At 34.7% G+C, this 26,608-nt stretch overlaps 1 protein-coding gene across 4 annotated transcripts in view; it reads right to left on the reverse strand.

Annotated features, from left to right (window-relative positions):
• TBC1D5 (TBC1 domain family member 5) overlaps positions 1–26,608 on the reverse strand; it is a 307,207-nt gene that overhangs the window by 267,361 nt on the left and 13,238 nt on the right. For all 4 annotated transcript variants that reach the window (XM_015281811.4, XM_015281808.4, XM_040696662.2 and 1 more), the window contains exon 2: positions 13,042–13,103. Coding sequence is in view for 1 of the 4 variants with exons in the window: in XM_046929184.1 (XP_046785140.1) it covers positions 13,042–13,103 (62 nt within the window). In the remaining 3 variants the exon portion in view is untranslated. The remainder of the gene's footprint in view (positions 1–13,041; positions 13,104–26,608) is intronic.

Genomic DNA, 26,608 nt, shown 5'->3' on the forward strand with positions numbered 1-26,608 from the left:
GGAAATATTCAGAAAATAAATGAAAGAGACGACGTGGCCAAAATGGAAGGATTAAACATAAACAGAATGATTCTGTAAAAAGGAAGTGCTTTTTGAGGGAGTAACTCATTTATTGTAAAAACATTAACAATACAAGATTTACTAATGCTATTGTGTTCACATCACCAGAAGGAATAAAAAAGGATTATTATACAAGGCAGATTTAGAAGCCAGAAGTATAAAATGGCATAAAACCAAAGTACACTTTCAAATTTAAAACAGAATATATAAGGTACCATATTCCTATTAATTATGTAGAGAAAACACAGAGAAAACAAAATCACACCCTAAATCCATTTTTGATGTAAGCTAGTCTTGTCTCATTAAATCAGCATCTATGATTAAAACCAAGATCATTTTTGGTACATAATGTATTGCATTGTTAGAGCAGCATCTGTTTGTTGCACAGCAACACATTTTTCAGCTTTAAGAAACTGTATTCATATAGAGGAAACAATCCAGACTTTGAAGATATAAAAAATATTTTTACTTCCAAAAGCATTTCGTACAAAAGGGGTTAATAACATTAATGTGCTAATATTTTGCATTCCAAGAAGAGGCTTCAAGCTGTTGGAAACACACAGAAGAAGAATTTCATGGTACTAACAGCTTTCTTTCAGTCCTATGGGACTGAGACAACTCAAACTTTAAGTGCTTAGAAGAAAAGCTCTGTAAAGCTATGAAGGCTAATCAATAGGGCTTTCACCAAATGATAATACAGTCTGAAATGAAATAAATTGGCCATAACAAAAATGCCTTACTTCTTTTCTCATCATTAATCTCAATATAGTGAAAAGTACAGTATGAACTACAAGTCCAAAATAGCTGACATACAAATCACAAATCTATTTGCAAACTACTTTTAACAGTGTGCAAAATTGTTACAAATACCAGAAACTGAACATGATGTACTTGAAAACAATTAATTATTGTATGTTTTTCTCAAATAACAATTCCTTTTTTTTAGTGAGACTGCAAAAACCTGTATTCCATTTTTACTGTACAGCAGGGTACGTCCTTTCTTCAGTTAACACACAGATTATCTGCTGAAACCAAGCAAGCATGAGATGAACTCAGCCTCTTAAAAATTTTCAGAGGATGATGCTGTTATGTAAATAAAATACAAGCTGGATAAACAAAGTCATAAGGAAGGTATTTATGCATTCCCCAGCAGTTGGGCCAAGAAAGAATTCAGAGAACTTAGAACTCAGCAGACAGAGGGAGCATATCTCAGAAAGGCTACCAAAGATAAAAATACACTTGATCTCCGCAATCTATCACTGAGCCAAAATCATTTGTCCTTAGTGTCAGTTACTTAAATTCATAAGGAAGTACTTACTGTGTACAAATAAGTAAAATTACAAAGTATTCTGACAGTTGCTTGTACACTCTTGATATAGGTTCTATAAATAAAAGGATCCAGAAAGCTGTACATAATTGTCATTTACATTTTGAAGTCAACTTATTATAGAATCTTTTTTGAACAAGCGCATGGACTTTTTCACTTAGACAAAAAATAGACTTGGACATTTTCCTTAGTGTGAGTATAATAAACTTATACTGCTGTACAGATTTCTTTCTAGGTTTAAAAGAAACAACTGTGTGTCCTGACCTAATATCTTGGGTTTGTTCACACTCATGCAAAATCGTTTCAGAGTGATAGCTGGTCACCCAAAATTGCATTGGAGGAGTTGTAATGGAATATTTTTGGGAAGGCTCAGCTTTTACTACTAAACTACCAACATCCACCTCTGACATCGTGGACCAACGTATTAAAATAGGAGGAATTACTTCCAGAGCAGCCCTCATATACAGCAGATAAAACACATATCTTGTTCAGTGAAAAATCATGCTCTATGTAAGGAAATACTCAAACTCATGGAGCAAGCAACTCTTGTAATCAGCATAACAAAAGGCTGAGTGAGAGAAACCAACCCAACTTCTATACATTTCAGCTAACAGGTTAGTAGACACAACCATACAGAACAAGTAGTGTTCTCTGAATGAATGAAATGCAATTCTGTTGTGGCTGTTCATAAGTTATTAAGATCATGGGCACACAATTTACTTGAGAACAATGCAGGAAAGCTTTGTTCTCTGATGTTCCACAATGCATCTCCATTGCACTGTTCTCTTCACTTTCTAAAGCTTCACATATTACCAAACAGGAGGACTCCAGCATGCTCTGACTGAGAAAGACTTAGTATCAGAAAATAATCAGTGACAAAAGTGAAACCTTGCATCAGAAAATTTTTAGCAATTCTTTCATGTTATCCCTTTCTCCTCTACTCTTTCTTCCATACATTTAATCATCTGTTAGTAGAAATTTTTGTGGAATAGCTTGTCAAAAAGATATACTGAGGATGATCATGTTTTCACAGAAGCACTGTTAATAATGCATGAAGAAATGAAAAATATTTAGTTGCAATTTTCTAAGCTTTTTAGCAAAATATCTGCTAATCTCTTGTTTCATACACAATACTTGTGTTGAAACAAAATCTCTTCCCCAAATCCCCTCTACATTATCAGAACAATTACTAAATCGTAATATTAAAAAACTGTTTTTCTAACCTATTCCATATATTGTACCTCTTCTCCCTTTTGACAAGGAACAGTTTCATCTTATATTTAACAACTTTGTTTCTTACTGGAACAACCACTTATGTAAGTGATCGTGCTTACCAGGTAAGCATGGACTTACAAAGGGCAAGTCATGTATAAACTGATTCTCCTCTACCTACAGCAAAATGACCAGGTTTGTGGACAATGGGAGAGCACTGTATGCTGTTTACCTCAAGCAAAGCTTTTAACACTGATGAAGTACAGGCTAAACACCTGGCTGAACTGTTGGGCTCAGAAGCTTGTAATTGGTGGCATGAAGTCCAGGTGTCACCAGCAGCGTGCTCCAAGGGTTAGTACTACAACCAGTACTGTGTAAAAGCTTCATTAATGACTTGGATGACAATTCAGTCTTAGTAAGTTTGCAGATAATACACAATTGGAAGGATGTTTGTGCTGCTATTCAAGAGGACCTTGACAGGCTGCAGTAACAAGCCAACAGGAATTTCATAAAGTTCAAAGGTAAGTGCGAAGTTCTGCCCCTGAGTAAGAACAACCCCATGCACCAGCATAGGCTGGAAGCCAAGTGGCTAGAAAGCAGCTTTGCAGAAAAGGATCTGGGCATCCTGGTGGACACCTGCCATGGGTTGGAACCAGATGATCTTAAGGGCCCCTCCCAACCCAAACCATTCCTTGCAGCAAAGAAGGTCAACAGCAACCTGGCATTCATCACAAAAGAGCACTACCAGAAAGCTGAGGGATGTGACTACTGCCTTTTACGTAGCACTGGTGATTTGATTTTGGGGTATTCCATGCAATTCCATGCTCCCCAGTACGAGAGGCAAGGACTGAAATTGCAGACTGGAAGGAATAAAGAAGATAGAACACAATTCTTCTCCATGCTCTCAAGTGAACACACAAGTTATAATCGGTGCATTGAAATAGTATTTTTTTTGTATTAGTATGGAAAACTTATTTTACAATGAGGATAATTAAAGAACTGGCACAGGTTGCCCACACCGTCTCCTTTTCCAGATATTCAAAATTCAACTAGACAGTGTTGGATTGTCCATTACAGCCATTCCTGCTTTGAGCTGAGAGGTTAAACCAGATGATCTCCAGAGGTGCCTTCTGACCTCAACTATTCTGTGATTCAGTAATTTGATTTATCAGAAGCTATGAAGTTTTCTCCTCAAGTTAACTGCATCCAGCAGATACTTATACATCTCTGGAGTTACACAGAAATCAGCAATAGATTGCCTTTTTGGTTTTGGATTGATGGTGTGGTTTTGGTTGTTTTTTTTGCATGGGGGGGAGGAGAGGGGGTTGTTTTTTTGAGTCTGAAAGCATAATGTGAACATAACACTGTACTTGATAGCATGATCATAATAAAATAATCACTCCTGAAAAATATTCAAAAATCACATTATACATATACACATGACAATGCATCTTGAATTTACTTAAAGCATGATATTTTTAACATCATGGACTTGTAGATTCATTCACATTAACAACAGAAGTGCATAAGAAGTGGAAAGAATTCCTTTCTATGAAAAATTTTGGTAGATGGTAAGAACCAAAGGCTTACAAGACAAATGAATTAATGGAGGCATTTACATAAAAAATAATAAGGTAATTTGAGCTTCTATACATAGAATATCAACTAAGCCTTATAAATTGTACATCAGTTTTTACCTCAGACAACTGTTGGAACATTGCGGAGACTGTGTCACAGAGAAGTTACTTAAGAAAATCCCTATAATATTGAGCCAAATGGCTCATTCCTTTCAGATGATACAGATTATTTTGCTACACTAGCTTTTCTGTTGTCTAAGAAAACTTTTAAAAATAGTGTTGCACTTCACAAAGTAAAAATAGTAGAAATAATTCTACTAGAGTCCAAAGAGATCAAACACTGTAATTTATACTCGCTGTGTTGCAAATGCAGTGACAGAAACTTTAGACACAATAAGCAATCATAATCCTGAGTATTTTACATACCTGGCAGCAGTGTTTTTACCACCACAGCTAGTCAGTGGCACAGAATGGGTTTAGAGTAATGGCTTGTAACTGCCTCCTATCCTCGTCAGCTGTCTTTTTCTCACTCTTTCCTTGAAACAGCACTAGTGGTAATGTAGTCAGATCAGAAAATTAATAAAGATTAAAACTAACATAGCAAAAGAGGACTGTATGGATGCACAAGTAGCAGCCTGCATAAAACTGGTAAGAAAAGGGCAAGGCTACCCTCTTCAGTTTCTGAAGTGATTCTCTCCTATCCAATCAATCACCCTAAGTATGCTTCAGTTTATATCGGGGCAAACTTCCTGTTGTGTTCTTCAAATTTTCATCTACTGAAGCAAATTCTAGCCACTAAATAGTAGCCACAATATTTTTTTTCTTTATTCACTTGCCCAGGTAAATACTTTTGGAGTTTTCAAATAAATTATTTGAAATTAGATTGTAGAATGAATGCAGGGTGCACAATCTCTTGTAAAATACACTCACTATAAAAAGTTCAAAGAAGCAAGAACCTTTTGCTCACTTTAATATCTAAATGTCTCGTGGGTAAAAAACCAAAAACACAACAAAAAATGCATCATTTTGTTTTTACTAAAAAGTTTTCCATTATTTCCACAGGCAATGATTATGAAAGCAGAGATGTATTCCTCCAAATGTAACAAACTTACACTTCATCATTTTCCATTTAACTATTCTCCAACAATGCCTTCTAGAGAACAGCTTAATCATATTGATTAAGGTTTATATCATTAATAGAGTTTTATTCTCATTAAAGGCATTTTGCTACATAATTTTCCATACAATTCACAGAGCAAAATATCTCCCATTCTGTTTCTGCAAGCTTCTGAACTCTGCCACGTCCCCAGCCTCCACCAACTCCTTCACCTCTATTCTCACACATTAGAGGAAGGTAATTATCTCAGTTCAAGATGAGGATTCTTTGTAAGAACCAGATACAAGACTGACTTTTTTTGGAAAATAAATTTAATTCGTTTTTTTTTTTTTCCCTATAGTGCTGACATATGCTTTAAAGTAAGAAAACTAAAGAAATCCTATGCTCAACCTAGGAATTTTAAAAATCACCTATTTAAATTTACAGAAAGAGTGACTCAGACTAGAAAAAGGGAATAGATGTTTCAAAACCAGCTGCAGCATGTAAAGGAAATTAGCATGAGTGGCTGCAGGGAAAGTATCAGCAATAGGCTTTGAAGAAATCTGGCTTGGGTCACTGAAAAGAAAACAGAGGCAGATGCTAGGCTGCCCAGCCCAGGTCACTGCAGGGAGAACAACAGCTGCTTGTGCAAGCCTTGCCTGGGACACAAAGTCAGTGACTGATTCCATCATGCAATTTTTGAAAAACATGCCTGATGGTTTTAATATGGGAGAAAAGTTACAAATCAGACGGAATTTTTTGTGTGTGAAGCTATGACAAATTGATTTACTTATTTAGTTTTAATACTTACTCTCTTTTACATGCAGTTGTACAACCAAGAAAAGGTACAAATGATGACTGGCTACACAGACTTAAATATGAAGTAGAAGTAAGAACTTCTGAAGTGCTCTACCTAGTTATCAATAATTTAACAGATCTTAAAAGCTATTTTATATTACTGCAGATACTGATGGGACCATAGGGTCTAGATTCACTCCATATTAACTGAAGTATATTTTGAGACATTTTATTTTTACATTTATACAGGGTCAGTGGAGAAAGTGTCCTCTGATCATCGCTATATCCACAATCACTTTTAGCTGACTCCTCGTTATAACCGACCAACTAATATTGGAATGGGCTTTGAGTTGATCATCTACCCAAGGCTATTGCCACAGTCTCAGCCATAATAACCTTAGTTTATATTACAGAAAACTGAATTCACAGTACAAATCCTGGTAAGCAGAAAAGAGTTTTTAAAGTGAATTTTTCCATGATTGCGCAGCTCCCCATTTCATGACTCATGCGTTCCTTCCAAACGTATTATTCATCACTCCTTTTCATGAAGGCAAGAAATTATAAGTGATTACTATCTTGATTTGTATGAGCACAGAAAACAAAATGTCTTTAGAACGCATGGACAACTCTACTCAATAGATTAGCTACTTATTCAAATATGTTTCACTGAAAATCCACAATGTGCATTTTTCATTCAGTTTTACTAACTGTTCTAAGAATGAATTGAATGCACATGCATACAATACAAGTCTCTACGAAAAAGTCTTAAGGGTAGTACTGTAGATTTTAAGTGATTTCTGGGAAACAAGATCTGTTCTTCCAAGTTGTTACCAAAATCTACTTCTCATTCGGTCTTTTTACTGTTTTCACTTTCCATCCTGGGTTGTGCAGATTTTCATTAAGAGTAAGTAGGCATAGCAAAGCAAAACAAATATGAAATGTCTAAATGTAACACTTCATAAATTGTAAATTAAGATATTTCAACATATTTCAATTGACTTTATATTTTGAACACATTAAAAAAAATACATAGCTTAGACACCAGAATGAGGAGTTGCATAGTATGAAACCAAAATAAATTCTGCATAGAAAGAGAAAAAAAAAAATTTATCTTGTTAAATAATTTCATTTGTTGGCTGCATATAAGGCAAAAGTTCAATGAAAAACTTATACATTAAGTTTATAGATTACCCACACACACCAACTTCAGTCAATAGATACTGCAATTCCAAAAGAGTTAGGTGCTTACCTGAAACTATAAATCATATGAGATCTATGGTAAGGCTTATGTTACAAAATTTAACTTTTAATATATAAATTTAAAAGTTTGATTTGTTAATCAAATGTTAGAATTTAAATGAACATGATAAAATGGAAGAATCTCAGAGGCCAAAGTTGATTGAAAACTCCGATTAACTGAAAAATGGAAAAGCAAACAAACAAACCACCTCCCTGAGGTGGTTTTTCCACAACCACTGGAAAAAGCAAAGAACATTAAATCCAACTCTAACTGTATGTCAAATGTAAGAGCCCGGGATAAAGAAAATAGTCTAAAATTGGTGTTTACTAAATATAAATGCTGTAAGAAGTCATATTCATCAACTTCAGTGTCACTATCAGCTTGTCGGAAGTTACACTCAAATGTTTACAAGATCAGAATTTCAGCTGAAAGGAAAAACATGTTTCAGGAGAGAAAAGTCACCACACAAGTCACAGCCTTCTTCACTGAGCCTCTTGCCTCTTTTGCTATATTTCTGACAAGATGTTAGAGGCTCTTTCTAGTAGACATCTTTACCTACACATGGCAGAATAGAATATGCTGGTAGTGTTTCACGTATGTACTAATTTTATACAAACAAGGGGAAACTATTTTAGCAAAATTGATTTGTATCTACTTTCAGCACTGGGGCAGAATGAAGAAATAGGAGATACACTAAAAAGAGTAAGCTATTCTGACTACTATTTTGCTAGCAAGCTGGATCTGAGGTAACAGTGTGTTGCCTCCTGATGTAGACATTATCTAATACATTAAAGCATATATCAATCAGGAAGAGAATCACCAAAAACTTTCTGGATTTGAAGTGGATAAACTGTACTCACTCATTCTGAAGTTTGGATGCTATCCATTTCCTGCAGTTAACAAGTATTTGAAAAACCCACAGAAGGTTGCTTCGTTTAATTTCTTATACAATTTTTACTAGCTTTACTGAAAAAATAAAACAGTTACTGTAAGTCTTATGAGGGTTTTTTTTCCACTGGCAGCAGAATAAGAGGTGTTCCCTCTCCAGAAAAAAAACACCAGGTATCATGATGACCTAATGTCAGGTGGCCTTTTTATAATCAGAGATATAAAAGAGTTAAGTAGAAAGGAAGATAATGTAAAACCCCAAGATATCACAATGCAACTTACATTATGAAAACCTGAGAAACCATGTTTTGCTTAAAAGGATAAAAGAATGAAAAAATGCAAATAGAAAAAATACATGTGTGTAGATAGTAATAAAGCTGCTTACTACTGAAAATCTTTCACAAAACAGGCTGGTTGCGTTCAATAGTAAAGCTAAAATTCATGATTTACTATACAAATATTGAACCATGCAACTGCACTAATGCTCTTTCAGATGAAAAAAGAAAACCAAACCAAAACACAACATCTACCCCATACAGTGAAAGATATTTATAAGAATGTAGAAATATGTAAAGAGCAGGATATTTTAATAATATAATAGAATGATTCATCTCCGCTATAGCTCACAGATGTCCAACACAAAAGAGCCTGCGCTTCTCAAAAAAACATGACTGCTACCAATATTATATCCATAAGTTCTTATCATCATGCTATTGCTTCCTATGGTCACACTGTTTCCTCTCAAATTCACATCTTTTTGCAGCTCCTTTTTGGCCATGACAAAGGCGGCAATACGGGACCCTGTAGTGACATTTTCTTTCTGGCTTATATTTTATGCTCTTTCAGACATCCTTTTTCTAAGCTTTACTATATAGACTTTTTTTGGAAAATATAAAATTTCTACTAGATTGTTTTTTTTTTTTTAACTCAAGTCTTACTATGATCCACATTTTATCTGAACTTATATTCTAAATAGTTTGTGTAATCTCTTTTTTAAAACATTGTATTTTTCATCACTGTCAACTCTCATCAGTCCTATATCCTTCACTGCAGGCTTCCAAAATGAACTGCAAAGCAGTTCTTGTGCAAAGTGAAACAGAATACGAGTATTTGTTTTACAAAGCTGATGTATGTTTGGTTACAAATACCAGGATATTTCTCCAGTATATCCTCCTAAAGACTACTTTTTATTACTGGTAAGAATGTGAGTGCTGATCCCTATTCTGTGAAGTGTGCTGGCATCATTAGGATGACAAAATCAAGTCTTATTGTGGCAAGAAAAAAACATCATTTAATGTCAACAACATACTACTATTGATTTGAACTCCTCCTTGCCTCACGGGTGAAATAACAAGCTCCTACATACAGTCTCTCTAAGCATACCAATAGAGGAGAGAAGCAAGAAAAATACTAAAAATGGATGTATTAAAGATACAACAGGAAATATATGACTCATGAGATGTAAATTCTTTTATCTGTATAGAATAAATTGAAGAAGAGCTTAATATGGCTGCTACAATTTCTATGGAGTTAGATTAGAACAGAAATACACCTATCAATAATACACCAGATTTAGGCTTCCTAACCATTTTCTAGATGTTCAGCAACCTCTGTGAAACAATTTAGCTTCATTTTCTTGATCTAATACATGACTAGTCAGATTTTAAAAATGACACCTTTTTTTAGCACCCCGGTTGGCCATTTCAGTTTAAGACAAGGAAGTGATTGAGCACAGAGCCTTAATTATCCTTCCGCATTACTTGCAGGATATCTTCAAAACGGAGCTAAGAAACTGTCAACATGAATAGGCTCACACTTCTATTTCTGAATAGATCTGAATTTTCCAGACAAAAATCCATACTTTTCTTCTTAAAAGGTATAAAAAACAATCAAATGCAATGTCATATAAATATCATGTCATATAAATATCTGCACATTAATTTTCTCTTTGAAAAACTTAAAGCTGTGCCTCTAAGCAAATTTGCAAAACAGAAAACGTTGTAGGCTGAAATACCACTTACATTGCTTAACTGAACCCACAGTTTAAAATAATTTCAAACACATATAAAGCACTAAAGTCAGCATGCTAGGACCCCAAAGACTATGTCTTAAAACATGAACAAAAGTAATATTCAAGGCACAAGAAAATATTTCAAGATAACTTCTTTTTAAAAATACTGTAACGTAGGGAAGAAAAAATGGTATTTTCATACCACACCAGAAGATGGGTGAAGTGTGAAAGAAATCTCCTGGTTAATGTGACCTTTGGCTGTACTTTCACTTGTCATCATTATAAAGTAGCTACTTTGAGTGCCAACACAGAAGCTGTGTTATATTACCCTATAACAGTAGTAGCATGTATTGCAGGAAACGTTTCATACTCTGAGAAACTGATGGCAGAATGCACACTGACAGCACTTACCTCTGTAATTGCTGATAATGGGTCTTACGGTACAATAAGACTTCATTTACACATGGAAATAAGAGTGACTGCATGAAATTTCATACAGCACGTTACAAACCAGTATACGTTCAGGAACTCCCTTGGAGTTCTCAACTTCATTCAAAACACTCGTATAAAGAGAAAAACAAATTTCACATTGGAACGCTGCCCCTAATAATGACAATAGTCAGGGCTTTGTTACTGTGTACAAACCAAGAATACTGCATTGCTAAGATCTCCATACTTGACTTTTCCTAACATATGTAATTACAAAAAATATTTCTGGAAAGCAAATGAATTTGAAATTCAAGTAAGATTAATAGAACAAATACAACAAATTTATGTTCTATAAAATGGTAGCAAGCTGCAGAATAAAAATCACTAGCTATCATTATCTAAAGCTGTTCATCTAACACTGTAGAGAGAAAAACCATTGATACATACTGTACACACATTTTTATCCATGTACATAAATCAAAGGAAACAGCTTCCTTTAAGGCAAGCATATGAAGATACTAAAGCAAGATACAAATTAAATATTCATACATTCAATATTTCAAAATAAGGAATTTGGATATACACATGCATAATTTAAGTTCTATAGTGAAACCTGTCTACAGAGGCCATTTCTACTGTATTTCAACAGCATTGAAACTTGAAATGTACAATGCAGCCTTCCCAGGCTGTGTTAAAACTTTAAAATACATAGTAATTCATTTCAAGCACCAAACATAGAATAAAGGCCATGTTGTGCACATGGCTCTTTTCCACAAGAACTACTGCTTTGCCTGATTCACTGCAGCTCTTCCAGCTCTATGAACAGGGCTGTCAGTCACTGCACTTTCCTACAAGTTAGCTTCGGGCTGCCAAAAGAGTTAATCACTGGGAAGTAAGCAGGTAACAAACTGAGCAGGTAACTTCAGGTAAGAGTCTCACAGTTCCCGAGGAAAACCACATCAGGCAACAATCTTTGAACCCAATTCTGATCTGAGACACCTATTTTAGACTACAGAGCTAACGATGCTCATATGCAGCCAGAAATTGGGCCCTTTTTCTGGTTTCATGCATTTACTCAGGCCTCTTCAGAGAAAACGAAGAGATCTCAAGCATTTTTGCTTAGCAAAAGAAAGCAGTGCAAAACTGACTTCACAACTAAATTTGTGCACAAGAATGGTTCTTTGTATGTAAACTGCTGGCAGGTTCTGTGGTCACAACAACACAGAGACCCTACATTTTAAGAGCTTATAGAATCCTATGTGTGCTAATAACAGTATGGGTCAAAAAACAAGCAAACAAACAAAAAAACAAACCCCTGCCACCCATCTTTCCTCCTGGGCAAATATCTTCTTCTGTATGTGTGTAAAGATATCATCCATTTTTCCCCACATATTTAAAACCTGGCCAGTAAGAATGCCTCCATACAAGTTATTATTGTGGTTATATTTTCCTATTAGAAGTTAAATGTTTTAGTTTAAATATCAAGAGGCACATTTAAAAAGCATCCATTTCATTTGGACAAAAATATGTCAAGTGAACTTTAAGAATAATTAAACACTACTTAATAATGGGAAATAGAACAGCTCTATTTATACATATTTTAAGCAAATGTTTATCTTTGCTCCTTAAAGGTCACTCATTTGATCTTGAGACATCAGTGAAATAATCTGAGCAAAAGCTAAGTAAGTAAAAAGGTGATATTAAGCAACATTACACTAAATAAAATTAGTATCTACATGGTAAATTACTTCACTGAAAACCATCTACGGATTCTGCGAAGAATATACTTTTGCCTTAGAGCTAGTACTTTAATTTTCAAGAACCAAGAAAAAAAAATCAAAACTAGTCAGTAACAATGCAGCGTCGAAAAGCAATAAACTCAAAATTAAGTTATAAATAATTTAAAGCATGTCATGAAGATGTATTAATAATTCATCAGATAAATAATTTACTAAATAATCAAATAAATAAATAATGAAATACATAAATAAATCAGCAAATAAATAATTCTGCAAAATAACCTAAACAATAAGTCACTAAAACAAATGACAAACCTACAAAACTACAATGATTTTCTAAATTCTGATAGTTTTAAATAAACAAATGTATATAAACTAGATCAATCTTTGGTGGATAGAGAAATAGTTTCCATTGCTATTGGTAAGTTCCTGATTACACTGCACAAGGATACAATTTTAGATTTTACAAGAGTGCAGTTTTCTCCTTGTAAATTATTAACATGATTGCTACAATATATCCTGCTCTGTATTTTACATGTAGTCCCTTTATGTAGCTCCCTTTCCCCCACCTCTCCCCTCCCCCCCCCCCCCCCAAAAGCAAAAATCTCTTTACAACATTCTTAATTCAAGTTTGCTTCTTTGTTTTTCTGAGTGCAGTACTTACAATACTGCAATAGCCTTCTTGGTGGTTCTCTTACTATCTTCTGCAAACCTTCAGAAGTTTTGCTGCAGGGGGAAAACAAGTAGAATAACCTTAATTATTACAGATGGTATCTCATTCATTAGCGGATGACAACATTTTATTTGAAAGCAGAAGAAAAGCTGTTTTATAATTCTACAAAGCATCTTAATGTGAAACAACCATTACAGTCTGCAGAGTACCAAAAGTTTTTAGAAGTCTTTGGTGGAACGAGTTCAAGCAGACTGAGGCCTGTTTCTTGTATTTAAGCTGACACACAATCTGTGCAAACTGGCACTAATTCAGATGTAAAGACAAACCACAAGAAGGACAAAATACTTGGCTGACATCTAATGTTATCCTTGATTTTGGAAGTTCAGAGTCCTTGAACAAATACAGTGAGACCATTTCCTCTACATTCATAATTTAATCAGAACTCTGCACTCCAAAGCCAACACTCACACCACAAAGGTCAAAATCCACTCATCTCTTGAACCAGCCTTCATTCACCATTTATTGTAATGAATACTATTGACAATCACCACAGTTTCTTTAAAAGTGGCATTCTGTAAATAGAACCCTTGAAGAAATGTGCCAGAAATGTAATCACATTATCAATTTTTATCCATTCTGTCAAAAAAAAAAAAAAAAAAAAAAAAAAAGCTTATTTACTTCCTTCCATAATACACATTACAGGAAAGTGAGACAGTTTTATAAGTTATGCCACTGACATGGACTCTTAGACTCTGTGCAAGCCTCTTAAGCTGAATGAATACATAAAGCCTGAGGTTGCTGAACAATGTATGTAGCATATACCGATGTTGCTCCAAAAGTAACGCCTTCTATCAGTTTCCACAGAAACTACAATAGACACAAAGAGTACCATAACACTATTTGCTGAAACACATTCTCAGCTACAAAACACAGTTTTTCAACATGGTCACAACTGTTAGCTATGCATTTTCACCAGCCATAAACAAGAGCCTATGCGTCATGCTTGTAAAAATCAGCACCAGCGGAGGTGATCCACTGTCACTGTTACTACTGCTGAAATGCACCATCCACCACCTCACTGTGCTCACATCCACATAAACATCCAGCAAGCACCAATTAATGTCAATGGGTGCCATTTTTTTCTGCATGGAAGAACTCAATTCCACATATTTTCTTCATACATACCTCCATATCAGGCAGCACCTTGTCGGAGTGCCCCTCTGCTGCCATCTGTGACATGGCAACAACATGTAACACAATATCAGTGGGAGCTTCAACTTCTATTACCATATCAGCAACATCAACCTCTGATGTAGTGGGCCAACATAATAAAGCAGGAGGCATTACTTTCAGAGCATCCCTCACATACATGTTTTTTCACTAGTTGGTTCAAAGCAAATCATAGGCAGCATTGTTTCTGCTGATAAAATCTCTAATGCTTGATGCTGTTGCTGTACTTCAGCATTTAAAAGCATAGAGGATAATTTACTCTTAAAATTACCTGGGCACATTCTATTTAACAAGTCTCAAATTCTCTTTAGGGATTATAATAAGGAAACACTTTGCTTAATCATAAATTTTATATTTATCTTGGCTAAACACACTCCTTTGGATAGACTGCCATGTTTTGTCAAGAAAAATCAACACAGTGGAAATGAAGTACTTGTTCTGTTGTGTGGTCATTCAAAGGAGTATGTAGAAGTAATGTAAATGTGCACCAGTGCTGCTGATAATTTCACGCTCTCATACACTCATTTCAATTTGCTTTAAAAAGGACTATTCCTCCTGGCTAGATATAGTCATCATGAAAAAGCATACCTCCCCTTTGAGTTAATAATATTGCTAGCCCCAAAACACAAGAGTACAAAAAACTCCTGTATTTTAAGCAATCTGAGACACTTTTTTTTTTTTTCATGGTATGCTTTTTTCAAAAGTGGAAAAATCTTTCAGTCCTCAGATTTCTGTTCAAGAATTCATTCCCACCCTGTACTTGGCAAACACGTCCTCTTTGAACACACACCTGACATACTTCAAACCCTACTTTTTAAAATAATGGATGTTTGTAAAAGTAGTCTACTCCTTCACAACATTAAAAGATTCTCAGGATTACTGGGCCATACAATGGCTCAGTGGTGATCTGAGATTATTCCAGAATCACACTTCCTGAAGGAAGTATCACCAAATCATACATCATCTTCATTCATTTGCAGCTTGGCAGTCTCTGGTAGCAAATTTTTCACTAATGGTTTACAGTAAAGCTAAAGCTGCTCTTACAGTCACCAATGTCTTAAAGCACTTTTTTATTTCTTTTCTTTAAAGATTTGTTCAGTTTTCAATTAGTTTCATGTTTAATTCAGGCTTTTAACGCATGATTCCAGAACTGACCTCCTCACATAACTATTTTTGTCTGTGTTAAAGGTCACTGTTTTCTGTTCAAACAGACATCTAAATCACTTGATAGGACAGCTCAGACAGCAGGTAAACAACCAACAACTTGAGACACAGCTACATCCCTCTCTTGCAGTCAAATATAAATTCCAACCTACACAAGAGGTAATGACAGAAAATGAATTCAATTCCTTCCTCTGTTCTGCTAGCTGGATCCCTTCTGCTCAACCTTCATACATACCTAAGTGTCTTTACTCAGCAGAGCCTGCAAAACTATGTGCAGTGGAAGACTAAAGCAAAGTGCAGTGCCATACAGGTGGATGTTACAGCACTGAGATTTTACTACTTGAGAAAGTAGCTATGTAAGTTCCAAGCCCTGTCCAGGCTGAGAAACTGCCTGGTACAAGAGGGAGGCCACGTAGCTGGTACTGAAGGTGATTTGGGTAATAACACAAGGAAGTGAACTGTACCATATACCCAAGAACAAATTTCAAATACTAACAATGGCAACATTGTAAGTAAAGCTCAAAGGAAAAAGCATGGAGCAACAAAATCTTCTGCTATCCTCCATCTTTTAACATCTCCACCAACAGAAAATGTCTTTGTTTGCAACTGTGAATCAGATGAACAGATTTCAGATACTGCAGGTTATTCCCTTTGGGAACTTAAGAAATATACGGTAACAAAACAGAAGTTTGGAAAGATTTCAGTAAGTAATTTTAAAATTTAGGTCATGAGATTGATTTATTGACTTACTGATTTATTTATTCAGGAATAAACACTTGGGTACAAATACTGGGCAGATGCACTCTAACAAAGTTATAGGTACATTAAGGTACTGACCATTATATTCTGACCCATATTTCAAGGATTTCCTGAATAGTTAAAAGTTACATGGGATACTTTGCATTATTCATGGAAAAAAAAAATCGACTCCAGTGGATTATCATGTTTACAAAATAAATAATACATACATTTCTAGGCCAGAAACTTCAATCCTCTGCCATATTCCCTCCCTTCCAGTTATTACAATTGACCAATTAAATTCAATTTATCTATTTGGACAACTTCACACTGGAAGATAGCTTTGTGCAGTATGTCATTAAAAATCTTTATATATCTCTATTATCTTTCTGATTTTTTAGCTTCTTTTAGCTTCTTCTAACTGTCTCTTAGTAAAATAACAATTTTAACTTGTTTAAACCTACAGGATGATGTTAAATCCCAAACTAGTGAATCAACTGCTATCAATACAACACATAGCTCATTTGGCTGTTATGATCCACATTTCCTAGCTGATTTTTAGATAAAAACAAGCAGATTACTAGGAAAGGTTTATCTTAAATTCCCACATGTACAGCACGCCACATTAAATATATGCAAATCAACCTCTTTCTCCTCTATTTTTTTGAGCTGACAACTCATATGACCTGAAGCCATGGTTAACGATTACAATTATTTGACTTTCATATTTATACAATCAGTCATCAGATATGCATGTTAATTGATTTCAACAGATAGTTTTGTATTCTAATGATCAACAGCAAGCGTACATTTTACCAACCTCTTGATTCATAAGAAATTAAAACTTATATCAGTTTTCACAATTAACCCTTCATTGGATTGATTTACACCATTCACCAGACTTCTCTGTAATACATTAACTGAAGTAGTTCCAATGATGAGACCTTCACTGTAATAGCAAAATTTGATTTTACAACTAAAGACACTGCTCTATTGTGTTTAAAAACAGAACTGCTACTCTATTTAAGCAATATTCTCAACTAATCAGAAATTATGAAGCATAAATAGAGTTTAAATAAATGGACTGGGCAAAGACTTTATTTTACTCCATATTTACATATTGCTATTTAAGAAACCTAAAACGGTGGTCAAGAGCTCATGAACAAGCATCTTAGCCACTAAGATACTGCTAAATGAACATTTCTGATTTTTAAAGGTCTTGATTACTGACTGAAAATAATGAGATAGATTTTAAGTATATGATAGGATTCTGTTGCTCTCTTAATGGCTATTTTCCTTAATCTCAGGTCTGGCATTGTGGCAAATGCTGATAATGCAAATAAATTGTCTTCAATCTCTCCCCCATTGAGAAACACTCTCTTTGTGTTCCAAAGACCTTGATTTCATGCTGAACATATAAGGAACATTTGGGGCTCTGCAGAAATCAGAAACCCATCCCAACCTAATTGCTCACCCAGTTATAATGCCACAGATTTCAAAGCAGAAAGCATCTGATTCTTTCGTATGATACAGTACTCGTGCTCCACGTTGAAGACTGATTATAATGTTTATACTTACAGCCAAGGTAGACCTTACAATAAGCAGAAGGATGAAGTTGAAGTTCTGTGTGAAACTTCAGTATAAATGACCAGAACAAAAAAGTAGAAAATAAAAGCTATGACAAATACACTGACATTAAAATCTATGTCAGATGTAAACACATCTTCTGTAAAGATCAAAAAAGCATAGAGATAAATGTAATTCTTAGTTTCCAAAAATGCTTGTTGCCTACCATTTCTCTTTAAAATTCACAGTGTTAAAAGTTACAGCTACGGAGAAGAATAAGGAAAATTTAACAACTGCACATGGGTGGACTGAATAAAAGCAGTCCTAGACTGACTCACAAATACAGCTTATTCATTTAAGCTAGAATTAATACCAAAATTTTCCCAAGGCGCCTGAACTTATAGTAAGGAGAAAAGAATATGAAAGAAGTCTGAAAATAGAACCTGTTGTTTACAGCTTACTGCTAACTGCTCATTGTAACAAAGCTCAATGATTAGAAGCAACATTTGACTACCAACATTCAGTATATTAATTAAAAACCAAGGGGAACAAGAATTAGAAAGAAAACCATTGGCACCTTCTGATGGCAATGTTCACCTGAAGAAATGAGGTTACAATATATTCCATAGTTAAAGGTCAAAATAAGTAGTAAGATGATCAAATCCATTCTGGGAAATGAGAAAATAAAGTGGCTAGAAAAAAATTCAAATGTAAAGACAAAGAGAAGCTGTGAGTTCAGTGGTAGCATGTCACCACCCAGACTGCTATGGCCAGTTTGTATTACTGAAACTCATAAGGGGATCAAGAGAAGGGGAACTGGGAAAAAAAATCCAGAAGCTCTCTACAATTGATGTAGCACCCAACTATCACTGCATAATCTTAGTAAAAAGAAAAAAAAAGAAAAAAAAAAAGGAAATAAAGACCAATGAAATACAGGCAATCAGTTCCTATACTGACCCTGCTGCACAATAAGATGTTCTTCAGCGCTATTTTACAAGTAGGAAATTAGCAGGTAGATGGGTAATAAGTTTAATACAATTAGGTAGGTGAATTCAGTGCAACTACAAAAAAAAATACTACTTGAGTATAACTACATTTTAGCCTAGGGATAGCAACTCCTTCAAAACTTAGGGCTTCAAATACTCTCTTTCCTCTTTCTTCTCCTAAGAAATGGAAAGAAACTGTGGCTGTGAGTTAGCTTATTGGTTAAGCACATTTTGTAAGCAATATTACTTATGATTTCAATTCCTTGAAGAGCAAAATGTTTCTCACACAATACTAGTTAGAGGAAAATGCTATAAAGTATATTATATAAATTATATATATATATATATTATATATTTATTATATATAATATAATATATATTATATTATATTTATATATTTATATATTATATAAATAGTATATATATATAAAGTATATATATATTTATATATATAAAGTATAATATATAAATATATATATTAATAGAACTGGATTAAAAATTATGGAATTTGAACAAAATCTCAAGGTTTTCAAAAACAACATAGCAACATAAACAAATGTTAAAAACTGGAAGACCAACATGAACTCGAACAGATACAACTTACTTTGTGACTGAATATCAAGAAACAAGAGAAAAAAAAAATTCATCTGAATATCAGCCGTTTCACAGATATGGCACAAACTGACAGGAGACTGCATTTGGTGTCCCCACATTCAATTGCCACTTTCCACAAGCTTTAGCTATCTGCATTCAAATGTGTTCCAGTTGATTAGAAATCATCAAGAATAAGGGTTTGCCATTGTCATTGATACAGAAAACATAGCATTTATGATATTTGGTTTATTTCATACCAAAAATATTTATCCATTTTGTAACTCATGGTGGATCAGTTCCATATGGCCAAGCAAACACTAGGGATGGTGCAAGGCATGAAAAAAAAATAGCAAAAAAAAAAAACAGAGGGAGTAGGAAAGATACATTGTTTATTTTTATGACAATATGGCCTAAGCCCACACAGGTTAACTTAAACTAGCTATGTAAACATTTATAAACCCTCAAAATCACAAGTTTATGAAATGCGAATCCTTATATAACCTCCATAATTTTTTGTTTCTCCCAACACAAGTAACATTTTGCAGTCACTGTATCTCACTGCATTTTACAATGGTTACTAAATTTCATTCCACTTCTTATCATTTGTAAGAAACAGATTAATAAGAATAGCAATACTTGGTGTGTGTAAAACTGACCCAGCATCCTGTTGCTCCCTGTCTACAGCAAAATGGTACATAATTACTGTGTGAGCAGCCAAGGCCTATTTTGACATGCAAAGATTCCTTATGAGACAGCCAGCACCACTGGAAGAACTACCACTTGTGACATGCAACTGGACAAAACATTTGGGAATGGCCTTGAGTTGCTCCAGGAGACAGTCAGGTTGGATGCTAGGAAAGATTTCTCCTCCAAAAGTATGGTTCAGGTGCTGGAATGGGCTGCCAGGGGAGGTGGTTGGGTCTCTGCCCCTGGAGGCATTCAAGTGATGCACAGATACTGTACTGAGAGACATGGTTTAGGGGGGAAATACTGGTGGTAGCTGAACGGTTGGATTGGATGATCTTGGAGGTCTTTTCCAACCTTAGTGATTCTATGATTCTACACAAACACAGAAATTTTGATTTTTTTTTTTGTTTGTTTTTTAAGAAGTATGCACTTTATCTTGGAACAAGTAAGTATTTCACATGGAATCATCAAGCTAGTGAATGCAAGCCACAGCAGAAAACTGCTGCAAATTTCAACCCTGTTAATGGATAGATGAATTTAGGGAAGAGAATATAAGCATTACCAGCATAGAACAAAATTGCTGGTTTTTATTTTAAAAATGCTTAAACTCAACATTTAAACTTTAGTGTTAAGGAATGATTTTATTCTGTACATTCTACATTTCTTGCCACCTGAAGCTGGAGACTCAAAAGTCAAGAATAGCAAATCTGGAATGCTGAGTTATATTAACATCATCCTAACTATAGCAGTTTGATTTCAACAAATTTCTCAGGGTTTTTGCATACTGCTGAATAAATTATTCTGGAATTAACTTACTTTTCTTGGAGGCATTATTTTAGATTATTCCTTAGCCTCCTCCTCTTTGATTTAGTATACCTCTTAAGATAATTTATTAATGTTTTGGATATCTCATTCATCATCCATTATTACTGGTGTCATAAATTAGAGGAATGGAACAAAGCAACAAAGCACTGGACTATACACTCTTTCCATATTCATCAATAAAATATCCACCTATGTCAGTAAGCAGTATACAAAAGAAGTTCGTTTATCCACTAGAGCAAGACTTTTTAGCTTAAATCCTCAAGCAAATAGATTTACAGTAAAATCTGCCATTATTGAAGTAAAAAAATCAGTGCATCAACACTGAATACCAGAGGACAGAAACATATAATCTCTAAAAGACAAAAGTACACACCAGAAACTGCTATGTCCTGCAAGTTATTCAAACTAACTAGAAGGCTGGTGAATACCTTCAACAGCACTGTGTTCCATGAAAAAAAAAAAAAAAAAAAAGGATTAATCATCCAAAATTCTGTAAATTTTGCCAGCATAATACAAAACAGCAGAATGAGGAGCAAAAATTTAACTAAATGGAACTTAAAAGTGTGGCATCATATCTGTAAACTGTCTATCATGTTGCCTTGTAGAAGACAAGTTACCTAAACGAGTAGTAAATAGGAAAAAGTCTTTAAAACAAAACAAAAACCTCAATAGAAAGGAGCTTGGAAAAGATGACTGTAAAGATTTCAGAAGATTTTCAAGATAAGATGACCCTTAACGGCCATCCCTGTCAGCAATATGTTACATAGGTATATACTACACTGTATAAATCAATTGAAGGAATATAGCATTCATGTTATTACGACAACATTAACTACTGAGTTAACATGAACATTATGTCTGCATTAAATTACATCTTTGAATTAAATCTGAATATTCAAAAATTCACTTTCTATTATTTTAGATGTTGATATATTTTGTACACATTTACTGTTTACATTCCTTTAAATAAAAGAAAACCTTTCACTAAGGTAAATGAATATTTTACATGATGTAACAGCACTGCGCTCACCTTTTTTTTCTAACTGTAATATGACTAAGTTTGAGCCAGATCTAGTAACTCATTAATGGAATCAGTCATAGAAGAGTTTAAGTTCTTTCGATGATGGAAGAAAAAGACTCCATGTTAGATTTAAATTGGGCAAAATGCTTCAGATTAGCAATTGTGCATCTGACTTATACTTGGGGAAGAACTAGCTGTTATTTTGTCTTCTTTAGACAGGGTAGATTAGGTATTAGATTAGGATAGGTAAATTTAGATTAGGTATTTTGGGCTCTACAGGACCTGAAGCAACAAGAACTTTTCCCAGCTAAATAGAATCTCCCTTAACTGTGCCAACTTTAAATCAGGATCCTCACTACTTCTGATAAAGAACCTCCAGTTCTTTTAGTAATTGATGATTAACAAAATATACCCTAACCAATACTTTTTAAAGCTAATTCAACTAAATACATACTAAGATGCATCTTTCCTTTACTTCACTGTTCTTAGTTAATGATTACAAATGAAACCTTTTGAATTCTGTAGACTTTCCTATAGTTACAATTTTACAATTACCAGTGGAATGGAAAATGAAGTCCTGTGAGCTGCAGTTTTTATTTCTATCCAGTCTAATTAATGTTTGGAACTGACCGTGATACTTGTTTAAACTCTAAGAGATTGCAGTCAAATAGAACCTTGTTGTTACATGACTAAGAGCAGGTAGTACCCCTTGTACTAAGGTGCATGCAATTTGAGGATTCATGTAAATGGGAGGAACTAATCCCTCAACTGCTTGGGATCAGTCATTTACTCTCTCACTCTTGTCTCTGCTTCACTTTGTATAAAATGTGCATTGTCAGGGAAACACTGAGATTTATTCTTTCCAATGATGATTAAGATATTCACCCAGTACATACATTCCCTAAATCGCATTTTTAGCCTCAGTGAATTTCTAATTTCTACAACAGGAAACTGTATTAGATAGGAGACTATAAACATATCAATTTATTTATTTAGTTAGTAAGTCTTTCCAAATCATCTAGTTTTTTTCTTTTCCTTCTCTTTTTGTTCACAGAGTGCACTCCTCTCAAGCTGCCACTGGTCATTGGAAGGGGGGAACTAATTTTCCTTCTTTTTTACCTGCTATTGCTCCATAGGGTTACATCCTACTAGAAGGCACTCTCACTGCCTTCTCCACTGTACACTTGGATACTAGCAATCATCTGCTGATCTGCTGAGAAGCAAATGAACATAAAGCTTGCTTGTTTCAAACACAGAACAGAAACAACAAAATGTTGATCTTTTTTTCATTATTATTTTGTACTTAAGGTTCTGGAAGACAGAATCCTGTCTTCCTTCCAACATCAGCAATGCTGAAGGCTTATATAACTGCTAGACAGATGTATAAAGATGTTGATTCTTAAGGGACACCACTGTTATCTTCTCTAATCACAGACATTATGTGAAACATAAAGCTTGTCTTCTCAGCAACACCCTATCCTTTAAACTGGTGCTGAGCACCTATACAAAATACCTATACCTATACATGTGATGGACATGTATTTTTAAGCTCCATCTATTAGAGTATATGTCTTGGTATGAGTGTGAGAACACATGGGTGGATGGGAAAAATAGGAAATCACTCTTCTAAAAGCAGAGCAGAAAAAAAAATAAAAACAACTAAGCCCAAATATTCTTGGGTGAGTGGTGAAAGCAGAGAAGAAAAAGATGTATGGAGTAAAAGATCAACTAACTTTTTATTTATGTTGGTGATTGGACTACCTCCCACATTTATCAGTGGGACAAAATGCTAAGAAAGATGCCTGAAATGCAGTGGCTAAAAGTAGTGGCTAAATGCATGCGGAAGACAGAGAAGATGGCATTTTAAAGCAAGCAGAGTGCAGACACCAATATTGTCAGGACTGATGATGCACTCCTCTATAAAGGGCCGGGATATTTACTTTTTCCAACACAACTACTACAAAGTAAAATATAATGATGAGGCTCACTACAGCTATATGATCTTCTATCAAACCCATACTGTTAAACTCTGAATCCACTGGCAACACACTACAAATTGTCTCAAAGAAATAGGGCTTGTTTACTCCTCATTACAGTGTCAGTGAGCCAAAGAGCTGATCTCAAACAACAAAAGCCTGACAGAAGAAAACACCGCCAGCACTGTCACACACATGGAAGAGAAAGTCAAGGCTCAAATGATTGTGTTGATCTTTGTCTAAAACTATAAAACTAGTCAGTTTCTTCAAAGCCAAACATAAAACTGCAGCCAACAATAAAGAATCCCTGAGCTTTTTTTCAGAATGATTTTTTTTTTTTTTTTAATGTCATAAGCCTTGGTATTTTAATCAGACTAAAAAGAGTTGGCAAGGCAGATGTGTATGACCCAGGCCCATAAACCATGAGCACAGCTCTCCTGACTAATCTTACTTTACCTACTGTCACCTCAGTTCCAGCACCATGGCTTCTTTTAAGTAAGTACTTAAAAGCTCTGACCAGCTGTTCATTCTTTTTTTTCTTCCACTATCTAATCTGAAAGATTGTTCAAATTTGTTCACTGACTAACCTCCAAAGTATTTTATTTCTCACACTGAAATTGGATTGCTACACACAAGAGTTGACACAGATCTGAATCTAAAGGTCATTCATTAAGACTAACAGCCTTATGACACATTATTACATGTCCTTAATTCAAATAAAGGTAATTAAAATACCCATATTTTCTGTTAAAAAGTTATCCTTAGTTATCCTTCCCAAATTCCTGATTCACAGCATTAACTCCACTGGCCTATGTAATTCTACCTGTCCTTACTTCATTAGCAATTCTTGGTTTGTCTTTCTGTTCTTAAGTCTATGTTAACTAAATCCCTTTCAGTGTATCTCACAGTGTAATTTTACTACATAAGATTTCTGCTGTGACTCATTAAAAATCAGATTCATTATTTACTATTTAAGTATAACTTCATTTGTAATAAAATTTTAACCCTTGTTAAGTAAACTAATGTGGATAAGCTACAGACATCAGACCCAATACAGAAAAGTATCAGCAAAACAGAATGCAATTAATGAATAGAAACATAGGTACAACCAATGGACAGATACTAATTAGACTGACTGGTGTACACTCCATTCTTCTCACTTCTCACATCCAGTAAATTTATCTTGCCTATAATCATATTGTTCACTTCAGTTTTTTAGCTGTGGGTCTTTCCACCACTGAAGTCAACAGTGAATCTACATATGACTCATGAGTACTTATCAATTTTTAGATCCCAGAACAAACCTTAAGCAGATAGAAGCCCTGGACTTCAACATCTGACTTCAAGAATGAAGTGCTTACTCAGCAGGCATCCAGGAGGCAATGCATTACTTCACTTAACCATACTGGCACTTTAGTATCCATTTTACACAAAAATTCATGGTAACTGGTCTAATATCTGACATACAGCAAAAACACAGGCATCTGAAAGATATTTCCTCTGACCTGGCAGATCAATTAATTTCCTTAATAGTGACAAATGCCTTCAGAACAGCAACACAAGACAACAGAAATCCTCTAAAATTCCAGAAAAAGCCAAAGAATGTATGCTGTGAGTAAATGAACTACATTTTAAAGTTTATCCGTCCTGAAGTAATTCTCCACACTACTGCCAAAGCTGTTTTCAGTAACCCACAGTATCACATTCAATACTTCAGAATAAACTAACTTAGTGAAATTATATGCCTGGCAGAAAGATGGCATTATTTTATTTACTATTTATGGGCTACCTATCCATAGTGCTTACCATTACAAATATTTCTTTCCTTCTAACTTTAAATTTCTACCTCCGGTGTAAGTAATAACCACAAAAGAAGATAGCTTAACTAATGAAACCAGTAGAAGCTCAAAATCTAAACATGAAGCCAAGTCAAACATAAACAGCAGGAATAATGCCCATGTGAGTTTTATGCAGTGCCCTTCCCAATCACCTGTACTTTTACTAATGTAAAATACATCAGCTTAGATAATGTAATCTTAATGTTCTTTAACATTCTTGATTATGAGGGATTATCTCCAGGATCCAAAGAGGTGCACTATGAATACAAATTTCACATGATCTTAAATTTAGAAAGAAATTTGCTGCAGTTGAATGTTATACTCACATGACGAGATAACATGAAGATTCCATCATCCAAGGTTTACTAAGATAGTTGTGTGTTTACTTACTAGTTTGGGTCACCATTTGATAACCCTGGTTAGACATTCACTTTCCTTCATATCTGCATGCTGGCCTAGACTTCTATGACAAAAATTCTCAGTTCACTGACTGTAAACCACACAAGGTGAGTGAGCTAAAGAACTAAAACTATGAAAGAGAAGTAGTCAATAAATCCAAACCTAATTTACTTTTACTCCTGCATATTTCCAAACTTGGTTATGCTCTCATGATCCAACTCTGAGAAGGAAAAACTTCACTTGCTTCAACAAGAGACCACCTGCCATAATATTGTCTTTATCCACATCACGCACAAATCACTCTCTGAGGCTAGCAATACCAGCCAAATGAACGGCCTTTAGTAAATGCAGCCTGTCTACATGAGAATAACTGATGGATTACATCAGCACTAAAAGCGCTGAGAAGGAAGACCGCTGGTGAGCTATCACAGAACACTTAATCCTGAATTTTTTTTTTTATTTTTTTTTTAACATTCTAACACCATTCTATGAATGACAGCTGCTTTGTGGCCAAAATGCTCCAGATACCTTCTT

The sequence above is a fragment of the Gallus gallus genome, chromosome 2, assembly GCF_016699485.2.
Source record: "Gallus gallus isolate bGalGal1 chromosome 2, bGalGal1.mat.broiler.GRCg7b, whole genome shotgun sequence".
In the NCBI taxonomy this organism is placed as follows: domain Eukaryota; kingdom Metazoa; phylum Chordata; class Aves; order Galliformes; family Phasianidae; genus Gallus; species Gallus gallus.